Source organism: Scleropages formosus, chromosome 2, assembly GCF_900964775.1.
Source record: "Scleropages formosus chromosome 2, fSclFor1.1, whole genome shotgun sequence".
NCBI lineage: Eukaryota > Metazoa > Chordata > Actinopteri > Osteoglossiformes > Osteoglossidae > Scleropages > Scleropages formosus.
This window is the reverse complement of record NC_041807.1, coordinates 2,691,833-2,706,836: the sequence shown is the minus strand read 5'-3', so window position 1 is coordinate 2,706,836 and position 15,004 is coordinate 2,691,833. Positions and strand designations below refer to the sequence as shown.

General features: G+C 46.7%; 1 protein-coding gene across 2 annotated transcripts in view; it reads right to left on the bottom strand.

Annotated features, from left to right (window-relative positions):
* LOC108938239 (segment polarity protein dishevelled homolog DVL-1-like) overlaps nucleotides 1-7,471 on the bottom strand; it is a 42,566-nt gene extending 35,095 nt beyond the window's left edge. The window contains exons 1-2 of one of the 2 annotated variants that reach the window (XM_018758682.2): nucleotides 7,409-7,427; nucleotides 6,933-7,158 (exon numbers count right to left, since the gene is read on the bottom strand). In XM_018758682.2, coding sequence (XP_018614198.2) covers nucleotides 6,933-7,102 — 170 coding nt within the window. In that variant the 5' untranslated portion in view covers nucleotides 7,103-7,158; nucleotides 7,409-7,427. Of the gene's footprint in view, nucleotides 1-6,932 lie in introns of both variants that reach the window. The other variant, XM_018758684.2, reaches the window with a different exon arrangement.
* Between the last annotated feature and the right edge of the window lie 7,533 nt (nucleotides 7,472-15,004).

Here is a 15,004-nt window from a genome sequence, read left to right as displayed (position 1 = left end):
GTGTTGAAGGCTGAGCTGAAGTCCACAAACAGGATTCTCGCATAAGTCCCTGGTTTGTCCAGATGTTGCAGGATGTAGTGCAGTCCCATGTTGACTGCATCATCCACAGACCTGTTTGCTCGGTAAGCAAACTGCAGGGGGTCCAGCAAGGGTCCAGTGATGTCCTTCAGGTAGTCCAACACCAGTTTTTCAAGTGACTTCATGACCACAGACGTTAAGGCGACAGGTCTGTTTCTTTGGGATGGGGATGATGGTGGAGCGTTTGAAGCAGGAAGGAACTTCGCACATCTCCAGTGATCTGTTGAAGATCTTTGTGAAGATAGGGGCCAGCTGGTCAGCACAGGTTTTTAGGCAGGCCGATGAGACGCCGTCTGGACCTGGTGCTTTCCTTGTCTTCTGTTTGACGAAGACCCGACGCACCTCCTCTTCGCAGATCAAAGGTGCAGGAGGGGGGGAAGGTGGGGGTTACTGGAGGTGTTAATTGATTTGTGGAAAGAGGGTCTGAATGGGTGTGGGGTGTGAGACAGGGTTTATCAAACCTGCAATAAAACTCATTCAAATCGTCGGCCAGTTGTTGAGTTGACACGGTGCTGGGGGATGGTGTCTTGTAATTTGTTATGTCTTTCAGGCCTTTCCACACTGATGCAGGATCGTTGGCTCAAAACTGTTTCTTCAGCTTTTCAGAGTAGTTTCTCTTAGCCACTCTGATCTCCTTTGCCAGTGTTAATGATGTTTTCACATGAAAATATTGTCTAAGCTGAGGATCACCAGTGACTATTGTGTAGGAGGTGGGTTCAGTGAGTGAGTCAATTTCGAACCTGGAGATGGTCACTCCTACTGACTTCTTCTCCACAGCAGTGGAGTGTTCCATGTGCCATGTGGCATGTGGCATGGAACAGGAACAGCTCATTGGGGATAAAACCTGCTTTCTGGGTACCGGTGTCCTCAGTAAACCTCTCAGGATGAGGTGTCCAATTGCTAACTTTGCCACCACAAACACAAAGTGAGATCAGTGCAACAAAGGGACAAACTAGCATGTTTTGTTGTTCTTTCTTGTGTTGAAGTTAAGTGTCGCCCTTCTGTCCTTTCAATTTCTGTTTTCAAGCGACACCACAGAGGGGGTGTGGTGGCACAGTGGGTTTGACAGGGTCCTGCTCTCCAGTGGGTCTGGTGTTTGTGTTCCACTTGGGGTGCTCTGCAACGGACTGGTGTTCCATCCTGGGTGTGTCCCCTCCCCCTCCAGTCTTGGGCCCTGTGTAGCCGGGGTAGGCTCTGGCTCACCGTGACCCCACTTGGGACAAGCAGTTTCATACTGTGTGTGTGTGTGTGTGTGTGTGTGTGTGTGTGTGAGAAAGTGACACCGCAGTCGATGCCCCTTTAGTTCAACAAATTATCCATCATCATTCGACCTCCCGCTTCGCCTCATGATGGCATCATTAGTATTCCTTTACGTCCCATTCACTCGCTCGCTCCAACACCAACAGTTGCCAAACACACCTATAACCACACGCCGTAGCGAAAACCAGTGTATGCAGGACAGGCACCAATCCCCATCCCTGAGTCACACACAGACCCTTATATATCCAAACCACAAAATCCCACTCTTATGCTATAGTGCCCCCCTTCCCCATTAACAAAACTTCAAACCTGCAGCACACACCTAAAGTGAAGGTGGGAAAATCAGACTTTGGTCCTAGAACATCGGATAACTGGCAGAACACACTGTATTAAATGGATTAGGATTAAGCAGGAATGAATATTGAACAATCCAGTTAATACGCAGGACTGATTCCATGAGGTAAACCTGCGGTACTCTGAGCAGTTCCGGGGACAACTGAGGTTCCTGTCCAACATAGCGAACACCTGACTGCTGACAAACCCTGTGGTGGAGGGTCTGAAAAGTGTGGAAGGTGTGGAACTGTTACACTCTGGAGCTGTACAAAGTACTCAAGACATCCATCATCCCAGCATTAAGGGAGAAGGCATACAGTAAAAAACAGGAAGAAAAACTCACAGTCTTACTGTCCAAACACACAGAATGAGGACAAAGACAGCATAGCTGGACGAAGTCCGCTTCCCAGGTCAATGAGAAGGACAGCAATAGTTGGGACTCAGATGGAAGAACTGAGCAGCTCTGACGTCGTACCACCTGTACCAGGTCGAGAAACTGGGACTGCCCGCCATCCAGGCGCTGAGCCCATCGATGGTGTCGGAATGTTTTATAGCCAGGATCAAGGAGTCGCTCCGTTCCCTTAGGCTGAGAAGGAGTCACCCACGTAGTGGTGATGGACATCGATGCCTGTGGTGAGCGCGAAACTGTTCTGGTCACTGTGTGGTAGAGAGTGGATGATGGGGGCTTGTGATTTAAACAAATGGACTCGGATATGTATGCAGACAGCTTCCATGCGGCGTCCAAACTGTGTGTTCAACTACCTAACTTGAGTAGGATTAGTGCAGAGGTGTCATGGTACATGGTGACAGGGAAGCTTACCAATCAAGTCTAGCACCTGTAAACCACAGTGTGGTTAATGTACCAGGGTGTGGAAAAGAGCACTCAAAGCCAGGCAAGGTCAGCGTTCACCGTAAATGTCAGTAAAATCAAAGTTATACTGGGCCATTGACAGGTCTGATCCACCTCAAGCAGCTGTGTCAACAGCACTGTCATAACTATTCCCCTTCAAAGCTCTTCAGAGTAACCTAGGTCATCGACAAGCCTCAAACCGGTTCACCAGGAAACACCTATCTGCACGGGAGCTGGAATTATCAGACAAGTCATTCTATAACCCTTACGCCACCGGCCAAATCTTCTGCTTGGTGAAGGATCACTAAGTTCCTTGTGATGAAGATGCTTGTCTCAGGTTCCTGGTCGAGGACAGGTCTCATTTAGTCTGCCTACTTGACGTCCCTCCTCTGTTCTTGGGGTGACTCCTAGGCTGAGTACTGGCTGGTCATCCTTCACCAGAAGTGTGTACTGAAAACCAACAGTTTGACATGGAGCAGGCAAAACACTAGTTAGCTACAGCCATCTGGAACAGTGTATGCCAGTCACTGTGCATCAGCCAATCACATCACATCTACCATCATCTGTCGCACAGCTGGCCAATCACTGCTCCTCTACTGTTGTCTGGCACAGAGCTAGCCAATCACTGCTCATCTGCTGCTGTCTGGCACACAGCTAGCCAATCACTGTTCATCTATATTTATCGGGCAGAGAGTTGGCCAATCATTTCTCATCTCTTGTCATTGGGAACAGAACCGGCCAATCACTGCTTATCTACATTTCATGATAAATCAAGTATCAAGTTACCTCCAAACTAAGTGAATTCTTCAGCTCTGTATGAGGATTTTGACCACAATTATTTCCAACTGACTAATTTATCGCAGACTGGCGTAAACAGATTGCATATATATGCTGCGATTATGGACACATACTTGTACTCTGACAGCTACCCATGACTCAGAACCCTTGTGTCTCAACCACCCAGAGTACGTCATAAGAACATCCAGCATTAAAACTGGTAAATTAAGGCCGTTTTTTTTTCCCAAACTGAAGATATTGTATTAAGAAAAGGCCACTCCTATTTTCACAAGATTTCACTAATATTTCATTAAAAGGGTAGTGACACATTTTCATCTAATGTTATCAGATAAACTTGAAACTTCATCACATAATTGTTGGTTTATATGTGGTTTGGTTTATTTTTGGGATGTAAGAGTTTACAATACAGTCTCATTTGACTGGCTACACAGAGGACTGGCAACTCCACACCCCATGTGCCACAGGCTATGATAGTTTTTCTTCCAGTGGAGCTCTTGATGAAGTAACCTTGGTTAAGCTGTCGAAAAAAAAATAATTTCACTTAATCCTTAAAATGTTTTATCTGAGGACGCTATACCCGAGGCTGTAATTTTTCAATGCTGAACTGAAATTTGCACAGGCATGTGCCCGTGAAAACAGCAGTTACAGGAGATTTGTACAAACGCTCTCTCGAATTTGTACAATAATTTAGAATTGTTTATTAATTGTATCGAAGAACAATTAAACAATCATCATTAATTTATAAGGGCAGCACGGTGTTGCCTCACAGCACCAGCTGACTCTCTGCGGAGTCTGCTTGCTTTTGCTGTGTCTGTGCAGGTTTTCTATGGGTGCTCTTGTTTCCTCCCACAGTCTGGAGTCCTTAGATGAGTTTCAGGTGAATTGGTGACGCCGCATTGCTCGTAACGTGTAATTCTGTGTGTGCTTCTACCCTGCAACAGACTGGTGTCTTGTCCAGTGTGTACCCTCACCAGTTTTGTGCCCTGTGCTTCTGGAATAGGCTCTGGACCGCTGTGACTTGGCCAAAGTGAGCACTAATTTAAATAAAGCAGATGGAATTATTCATTTGCAGGCAGAGAAATCTGAGATATTCTATTTATTTTTGGGCATAGAAAGGCAAACAAGAGCACATAAGCAGACTCAAGAAAGGCAGCGGTGATGGGAATCACAAGTGAATTCATGAAGACAGTAACAGTATGATTCATTAAGCAAAAATTTAAAAAGCTAGGACATGCAATAAAGGAATGACATTAATGTCTACTATGCCCATCATCTTTATTATAAAATGTATGTTATGCAGATGGGTTGGACCGGGTCCTGCTCTCCGGTGGGTCTGGGGTTCGAGTCCCGCTTGGGGTGCCTTGCGACAGACTGGCATCCTGTCCTGGGTGTGTCCCCTCCCCCTCCAGCCTTACACCCTGTGTTGCCAGGTTAGGCTCTGGCTCCCTGCGACCCCAAATGGGACAAGCGGTTCAGAAAATGTGTGTGTGTGTGTTACGCAGATGTGGGGTTAGCACATTAGCAGAAGAGCGCTACTGTACTTCTGAGGTGTAGTCCAAATGCTGCACTACAACCGTGTCTTTTACTATCACAATATGAAACAAAGCAACAAATAAAAGAATATAGTCAGAATTTTAAATGAGATAATATTTTATATTTCAGATGAGATGTTTATCTCATGGGGGGCGCGGTGGCGCAGTGGGTTGGACCAGGTCCTGCTCTCCGGTGGGTCTGGGGTTCGAGTCCCGCTTAGGGTGCCTTGCGGCGGACTGGTGTCCCGTCCTGGGTGTGTCCCCTCCCCCTCCGGTCTTATGCCCCGTGTTGCCGGGTTAGGCTCTGGTTCCCCGTGACCCCGTCTGGGACAAGCGGTTCTGAAAATGTGTGTGTTTATCTCATTTATGGCCATTTTAGTTTTACCAGCCTGCCAACACAGCCACCATCACCCCACAGACAAATATAATGCTCAAACAACCACAATCCAAACTCATAATCCATTAATAAATCAATGCCAGTGAGCATCACTGATACATTTACTAGAAAGTAAAAAGATGAACTCGCATACGACGAAAAACTCCATAAGTGGAGAGTTTATATTAAACAAATCCTTTATTATCATATAGTTCCACTCTTACTAATTACGTTCGCAGAATATTGAATTGATCTTGTTCGTAATTCATTGTTTTTAGCCGGAATAACTAACTATAATTACAGTTTGCTAAGCGTGGACGGAGCCACCAATCATGAATCTTTGTCCACTCAAGAAATGGATTTTTAAAAAAAATTTAAAAAAATGGACAGGCTATTCATTTATTAAGCTACGGTCGGCGTTTGGCCCGGACCGCTCTCTGAGCCAAAGGCAGCGGCCTCAAGAGGGTGCCGGGTGCCCGGTGTCCGGCTTCCGGCGCTCTCCAATTGACAGCCGGCGCTACTCCGTCCGGTCGCCATATTCCCGCTTGCACTCCAGACAGAGAGCGCGCCGTGTTCGCGAGGCGGCCGCGCGGCCTGCACCGCCTCCGCACGAGCGCCGAGCAGAGCTCGGGCAGCGGCGGCGGCTCGCGCTACAGCCGCATTACTCAGCAACACTGCTGCGCTGTGGCCACAAACCCCGGGTTTCACCTATGCTGACGTGTTAGGAGCTATTATGACAGCTGTGCTCGTGTGTATCCAGAAAGGAGGAGCAGCGTTTACAACGCTAACCCTCCGACCGACAACGAAACGCGAAAATATAATGAAACAGTGACGAGCGAAAATGTATTTCCAGTATGACATGATCTGGCATTTATCAGCATACGTGATAACCAGATGTGTTACACACACGTATAGTTTATTTTGTACGAGTAGTTCAAACTGAGACGGACACTCCAACAAAGGAAAGTGAGGCTCCTAAAAATGTAACACACACTTTTAAGTGACGTCCCCTTCGGGAAAGGTTGTTAACGCGTGTATCAAACTCACGTTGTTGCAAACACAAATGCTACATGTGAGCCGCGTTGCAGCTACAAATCACATAAGTGTCACAACCCCAAATGCCACACACCTAAGTGCTGCAGAAGTGTTACGATTCCCAGGTTGTTGCAACTCAACGTGTAACACATTATTATTTACAGCCTTCGACAACTACTCTGCCTTTCGCATTTAAATGCTGCAACTTCTTTTCCAACTCCCCCCGCCACCTACGGGACTTGACACGCGATTATTACTAATAACTTAATAATAATAACCTAACAACTTTAACAGGCTGTGCCGTGCACATCATCATGATTCGCATGTCCAGTTTATTCATTAACGCCGCAAACTTCAGCCACAAGCAAACGAGCCGTCAGCTAGAGAAAAGCCATGTTTACGCGGACAAAATGTGGACATAAAACACACCGAAAAGGACACACGCGTATTATTATAACCGTATCGCTGCGCACAGGCGTTTCAACGCGGAATCACCACACAGAACCGAACACACTGCACGATCAGCGCTGTGTATATTATATTTTATATATGAGGTGTCACTGCCGCTGGGATTGTTACTAGGTCCGTGGCGTGGGAGCAGCCCGCACTCAACCCACGGAGAGATGGAGGAGATCACGGAGCCACGAACAGAGGTAGGAGACTCACTCACCCGAAATCCTGGTCCATGGATTTGAAGAAGAATTTGTAGCTGTTGACTGGACGATTGTTGAGGACATTTTTGAAATCGGCCAAAGTGACTTTCTCGGGAGGAATGCTGAGCTTCACCAAATAGGGAGTCTCCTCCTCGTCTATGTGATAAATGATTTTGGTCTCCGCCATGAGAATATGAGCAGCGCGGTCATTTACATGGAGAAAAGGGGAGCACTGCCCTGCAGCTGAGATAATAGAGACAAAAAACACACACACGCACAGCGATAGCAACGACAGCGCTGTCAAGCAGATGCGGACAAGCGGAGCAATGAAATACGGTTACGCTTTCTTTTTTTATAATACAAATTAAATTTGCTTTGGCCTCTCAGACATAAAAGAAGACATAATCGGGGTCGGTCTGTGAATTGCAGCTCCAGTGTGTCTCACAGTAGGTTCGCACAGTGTGTGGTGTAACAGGAAGGGACGCTCACACACATCCTTGCGCGATTGCTCGGGATCTCCCTCGCAGGTGCTGCCACCAAACGGCGCTTTTGCCGCACTGTCCTGTCTCGTTGGGCGGCGGACGTCGCCGCTCCGCGACTTTGACGGGAGCAGAAAAGCGGTGATACGCGCGCTCCAGTCGGGGATCCGTGTAGCGGGGCTATGACTTCCCTCATTATGAATAGTCCACATAATAATGTGGACAGAGCGCCGCTATTTTCCCCCGGTCTGGCGCGTAACGTCCTTATAATCCATAACCAAACTCAACAAAATTTAAAAAAAAAAACTTAAAGTTAAAAATGTGTTGTTTTTTTTTTTAAATAATAGTTTTTTTACTATGAAAATATACACCGATCAGCCAAAACATCAAAACCACCTGCCTAATATTGTGTAGGTCCCCCTGTCCCACCAAAACAGCTCTGACCCGTGGAGGCATGGACTCCACAAGACCTCTGTCCTGGTATCTGGCACCAAGACGTTAGCAGCAGATCCTGTAAGTTGCAAAGTAGGGCCATTTTAATAACATACCCCAGTGGCTGATTTCAACCTTTAACGTTGGGGGGCTTACAAATAAGGTAAAATGAACTCCTTTGTTTAATCAGTTTGAGACCTATACCTTCAACCTGTATATTTGCAGTAACTCAACTTCTGGGACCAGTGGGACGTCATTTCCTCATGAATGGAGGAAGGGTGAGTCCTACTGTAACGTAAGTGGTGTCCACTGTACAGATGAGAGAATACTTTTTGGGGAACACACCTTGAGAAGGTAAGGCCTTTTATTGTTCATGCTGGCTTGGTTTTAAGGGTGGATGTCACGCGGAGAAGTCAGCACATAGACATTCTGTATGTCTATGCTCCCGTGGAAGTCAAGTCCCGCATTGCTCTGTTTGATGAGCTGGTCCCTCATTGTGTGACCGATAGACATCTAATAAGGAGGAGACTTTAACATCTTTCTTGAGGGCAAGGACAATACTAATATTGAACATCTCAAAAGTTGTATTACCGCCGCGACTCAACTAGGACAAGCGGGAAAGAAAATGGATGGATGGATGGAAGGAAGGAAAAGTTTTATTAGCAGTTTTAGCCTTACTGACTGTTTTAGAAAATGCAACTCCACCAATCCGGGCAATACCTGACACAACAGCCGCAGCACCTGTAGTCGTTTAGATTACATTTTAGCATTGCCCTCCGTTACTTTTAAGAAGAATCTCTTAACTGCTCAGTGGCCCATGGACCACATGATGGTCGAAGCCACGATTTCCATCTTGGCCCCGACCCATGGCCGGGGCTACTGAAAGATGAATATTGAAGTTTTGCAAGAAAAGGAGTTTTGAGACCTTTTTATGAGAATTTTTCGTTGTGGCAGGATTCCATGGAGTTTTACCCCCTGGGCAGCTGATTGGTGAGAAGGGATCAAGGCGAAGGCCAAGATCCTTACCGTCAACTATTGTATCCGGCGTGCCGCTTTGCGACACCAGGATATCAGCTTGCTTGAGGAGGAACTCCAGAGGATTTATTCTTGCCACAATAACGGACGGACTTTTGATTATGATAGGACCGTGGAGATAAAGGCTATTTTGAGGCGGCTGTATGAGCAGCAGGCCAAAGCCTTTCTGTTTGGTGCCAGAGTTAAGGAGGTAGAAGAGAACAAGAAGTGTACCCCCTACTTTCTTAATAAGGTGAGGGACTTGAAACGCAAGAGAGGTTTTACCTCCCTGCGGAATCAGCAGGGTGACTCCTTCACTGATGCTGCCCAGATGTTGGAGGTTGCATCCTGTTTTTATAGAAATCTTTTTAAAGTCAGGGAAACAGACCCAGTAACTGAGAGGAGCCTTTTGGAGAATTTAACGTTGTGGGTTCCTGAAAATGGCCTTGGTGGATTAGAGAGTCCTGTCACTTTACTTGAGCTGTCTGAGGTGCTTGGTAAGATGAATTGGCGCAAGGTTCCCGGCCTCAAGGGTTTACCTGTGGAATTTCATTCCACATTTTGTGACGTCTTGGGGCTGCGTTTTTAACGCATTGTTGAGGAGGTGCTGGGCAGATGCATGCGTGCTAAGAGTATGAGAACAGGTGCACTCCTTGTTGTACAAGAAAGGCGATAAAGCCGATCTTGGTAACTGGAGACTCCTCACGGTGCTTTGCATTGATGCAAAGATTATTGCAAGGATCCTGACCGAGTGCCTGAAGAAGGTAATGGCTGACCTGGTCCTACGTGACCAGATGTGCAGAGTGCCCGGGCGTTCTGCACTCTGGAATTTGCACCTAGTCTGGGATGCGATCGCCTGGGCGGAGGACCGAAAGGTCCCCCTTGCACTGGTCAATTTGAACCAGGAGAAAGCATTTGATTGGGTGGATCACCACTTCCTGTTTATCACCCTGAGAAGATTGGGCTTTGGCCCTAACTACCTGAGATGGGTGTGTGTGCTTTACACCAAGGTATGTAGCTGAGTTGCCATCAATGGCTCCCTTGAGGGGTGGGTGCCACAGCTGAGTGGAGTAAGGCAGGGCTGTCTGATCTCCCTGCCCCTCTACACTCTTTACATCGAACCGCTGGTGGCTGCCATTCGTGCCCACCCGGGGATCGATGGCCTGCTCCTGCTGGGGGATGGTGGTGAGGCAGTGAAGCTGACCCAGTACACGGACGACACTACGTTGTTCTTGTGCTTAGACCAGTTGTTCAGTTGGGCGCTCGGCCTGGTTCAGGTGTTCAGCTGTGACTCCAATGTAGCGCTGAACCTCAGCAAGTCTCTTATCAAATTCTTTGGAAGCTGGAAAAACAGAGAGGACTGCATCGGTGGTTTTTCCCGATGTGATGGCCCTCTCAAGGTGTTGGGGGTCAACTTTCTTTCAGAAGGTGCTGCCAGGGTCAATTTGGAAGAATGCTTGACCAAAGCCAGATGGAAAATGGGATTGTGGAAGACCAGGTCCCTCTCCTTGACAGGGAAAACACTGGTGCTGAAGGTCGACATCCTCCCTATGTTGCGCTACCTTGTGCAGGCGTACCCTTTGTCTCGCATGATGTGGAGAGGCCTTATGAAAGATGTTTTTGTTCTCATCTGGGGGGGAAGGTACAAGTATGTGAGGAGGGAGGTCATGTACCTTCTGAGGGAGGGAGGGAGGGATATATCCAACAATCCTCTTAAATTGGATTGTGTCTTCCTCTCCCGGCTATGTAAATGTCTGGCAGCTCCGATTGAGCATCCCCAGTCATACTTTGTGCGTCTGTGGTTGGCTCTTCCGATGCGACAGTTGGTGAAGTCCTGGTCCAACACCAGGCTGAATGCCAAGACACGGCCTGCTCATTACAGCCATGCTGTAAAGTAGAGTAAGGCCATGGCGGAAAGGGTCAAGGCAGAGATCCTCCTTAAGCACGAAAGGAGAGGAACTCGAGTTCTTCTCAGGCTTGAGGAAGGCATGTGGGCCAGGATTCAGCCAATGGAGCTTGGCCACCATCTGCAAGATTTGAACTGGCATTGTTTACAAAGCAAGTTGCCCGTCAAAGTAGTCCTGTACATGCACAAGTTGACTGGCCACCCACTCTGCCTGCGACTCCAGTGCGTTGAGAGCAGAATTCTCGTGCATGCCTTTTGGGAAGGTCTGGTGTTTGGTGACCTGCCTGTGCAAGAACATTGATCCGCAGATGGTTTTGACATATGACAAAGTTTTGAGGGGATGGAACCCTGGTGCTCAGAAGGCAGCAGCCATCTAGATGTTGCTGGTGATCAGCGTAGCCAAGGAAGTGCTTTGGAACGCAAGAACCCAGCTGGTCCAGGACATCTAAAATCGAATCCTTTGACAAAATCTGTCTTTCGATAATTTTAATTATTTAGGAGAATTTAGACATCAAATGTCTATGTGCTAACAGGACCAAACTCCAGGCTGCAGAACAAAGATGGCGAAAATCCAAGACTCTCGGACCTGGATACCCACAAACAACTCTTAGCTACTTTTCACTCTGCTGTCTCTTCAGCTAAAACTACCTTCTACCACAACAAAATGCAGTCTGCAACTCAAGAACTACGCAGACTCTTTGCCACCTTCTCATCCTTTCTGTGTTCTCCGCCACCCCCTTTCCTTCTTTCACTGCTGATGGCTTTGCTTTGTTTTTCAGATATAAAGTCAACCAATCACGGACAAGTTCTCAGCATCACCCTACCCGGTTCACGCTGGACCTCCCTGCGAATTCATGCTCTTCAAATTCAAGTCGCTCTCTGAATCTGAAATCTCCGACCTCCTCATATCACACAGAGCCACCACCTGTTCACTTGATCTGATCCCATCGTCACTGGTACAGAACATCTCCCCGCAACTCTCCACCTTCATCTCTAAGATCATCAACTCCTTGCTCTCCTCGGGCTGTTTCCCAGCTGCCTTCAAAACTGCTCTCATTTCACCTCTGTTAAAGAAACCCTCCCAGGATCCCAACTCGGCCCAAAACTAAAGACCGGTCTGCCCCCCTCCTTCCTGTCTAAAACTTTAGAGCGGGTGGCCTGTGATCAACTATCTGAATTCCTTACCTAGAACCATCTTCTCGATGGATATCAGTCTGGTTTCAAAGTTGGGCACTCCACAGAGACGGTGCTTCTGGCGATGTTTGATGCTCTCCAGTCAGCTAGAGCTGCCTCCCTCTCCTTGATCCTCCATCTGTCTGCAGCATTCAACAATGTCAGCCACCAGATTCTACTCTTCTCTTTTAGTCAGCGTGGGATCAATGGAGCAACACTAAGATGGTTTGAGTCCTACCTATCTGACAGATCCTATCCAGTGGTCTCCTGTCACGATCTCTCAATCAAACTGGAGAACTCACTCTACCTCCTCGACTAAGAGTCTGGGAGCGACTCTTGACTGAAGTCTGTCTTTCTCTCAGCACATCGAAGCCACAACCTGGACCTGCAGATACATTCTGCATAATATCCACAGAATCTGTCCTTACCTCACAACTGACTCTGCCCAACTATTTTTCCAGGCCATGGTGACATGCCATCTGGACTACTGCAACTCTCTCCTGTGTGGCCTTCCCGCTACTGCCATCAAACCTCTACAGCTGATACAGAATGCTGCTGCTGCACGAGTTGTGCTTGACTTGCCAAAGCATTCCCATGTATCTCCTCTACTCATTTCTCAGCACTGGCTTCCTATAGCTGCCCGGATCAAATTCAAGACCCTGGTTATTGCCCACAAGTGCATCAATAGAACTGCTCCTAGCTATTTACAAGACTTGATCAACCGCTACACCCCAACCGGACCGCTTCGCTTGTCTACTTCTGCTCGCTTGGTGGTCCCGCGCATGAAAAGTAAAGCACGGAGGTTCTTGTTTCTGGCTCCCTTGTGATGGAATGACCTCCCCCTCTCGCTCAGAACTGCTAAAACTCTGTCTACGTTCAAGAACGGTCTGAAAACTCATTTTTTTTTCTGGACTCACTTCGCCCAAGATCTCTCCAGCTCGTGTATGATGTAAACGTTCATGCACCCTAACTTTATGATCATGCTCAGATAAGCCTTTACGCAGCCACTACTCCTCTATTGTATGTAAATGTATTACCCAGCAGTATAAATGGGTAAATATTTGTCACCTTAACACTGTAAGTCGCTTTGGAGAAAAGTGTCGGCTAAATGAATAAACGTAACATATACACCTACTCGAGTGATGAACATCGGTGCATAAAGTGGAAAGAAACAAACTAGGTTTACTTAACAATCACGTCTGCAACTATGTCTCTCTTTCTCCTAATGAAATGAACAAATTGCATTTCCTCTTAGATGTCGTTTGCTTTGGAGAAAAGCATCTGCTAAATGAATAGATGTAAATGTGGTTAATCCCCTTCTTTTTATAATGGTCATTTATAACGTTTAATTTAAAATCGCACATTAAATTTCTACACCTGAAAACATATTACAGTAACATTTTGCCTTTAAGCAACTATTTAGAATTACAAAGTAATAACCTTATGAGTGCTGTATACAGCACCCAGAAATTTGTAAACAAAGAAGTATATATTCCACATGCACAGAAGAGGGCCTCATTGGATTTATAATGGAATATATAAGGACAGAACAAATACGATTTTTTTGTTTTTTGGTTCAGTAATTGTTTTTACCAGAATGCCTGTTATGATTACTTGGAGATGCGGATAATGGCGAACCCAAGCGCAGCGTTTATAAGTGCTCTTTGCAAGTGGGGGGTGAGGTGGCACAACGGGTTTGACCGGGGCCTGCTTTGTGGTGGCTGTAGGATTGGAGTCCTGGATGGGATGCCTTGTGGTGAACTGGCGTCCCGCCCGGGGTGTGTCCCGTCCGTCTATAGCCTTGCGTCCTGTGTAGTTGGGTTAGGCTCTGGCTTGCCGCAACCCCGCTTGAGACAACCGGTTGTAGACATTGTGTGTGTGTATATGTATAGGTGCGCAGTGTGAAAGGTGGTTGGTGCAGATCTTGTACTATGGTAATATGAAGACTTAAGAAAAAAGACGCATTGGGACTCAAGGATGCAGCGACTGGAGGACTTGGGGAACCAGGAAGGACTTAAAGTGAAGAACATGGAGGGCACAATGACATGCCAACTTGGCAAGTGAGGACTCATTGAAGGAGTCATACATAGGTGGTAAACACAGGGCACCATAAACCCATCAGGTTCTATGGCATGCATGAGTCAAGACTGCTCAACTTAGCATGGGGCTCTCTTGCAAAGACTTGTTTGATTGAATGATGAGCTGTTTGAGTTTTTCCACTCATTTGTACCAGGTCTGCGATGTCTTCTCTATATATTTATGGTATCAACCAGTCCTGCATGACATCCATAGGATCCATCCTTATCTCTCAGCAAACTCTACTCACCTTCTGGTACAGGCTATGGTGATATCCCACCTGGATTAGTATAACTCTCTCCTGTCAAGCCTCCTGGCCTCCCCTATCAAACCTCTCCAGCTGCTCCAGAATGCTGCTGCACAAGTGGTGGTTGACCTGCCAAAGCATTGTGTCTCTCTGTTTGCTGCCTATCAAGTTGAAGACTCTGCTTATGACCTACATGACCATCAGCAGAACTTTTTCACAACACCTACCAGATCTGATCACTTGTTATGCCCCAACCAGACTGCTATGCTCATCCATCTCTGGCCACTTGGTGGTGAAACATACAAAATGCCTAAAAATTCTTGATTCTATCTCCAGCATGATGGAATGATCTCCCTCTGACTCAGAACTGCTGAATCCCTCTCAATCTCTCAAAAAGGTTCTCAAAACACATCTCTATCAGACTCACTTTTCTCTAGATATCCAGTCGACTCCATAAATTTATATTACACCCATTGCCACCAATATCTTTGTGTTTCCTATCAATTCTATGAGCTGCTACTCATGTACAGTTAATGTTAAAATTCTACTCTCTAACAGTTCTACATACTGCTACCCATGATACGTACGCAGGTTTAAACAGTGACATCACACAAACTGACTGTACTTTGAGAATCTTGTGTCTCAGTCAAATTCTCTGTTGGTGAAATGCAGTATTGTTTTTGTTGAGTTTTAGGTAGCGTTGAAGAAAAGCATCTCTCTGCTGAATGAATGAATGTCAATGTAAATGTTAGAACCTGCCAA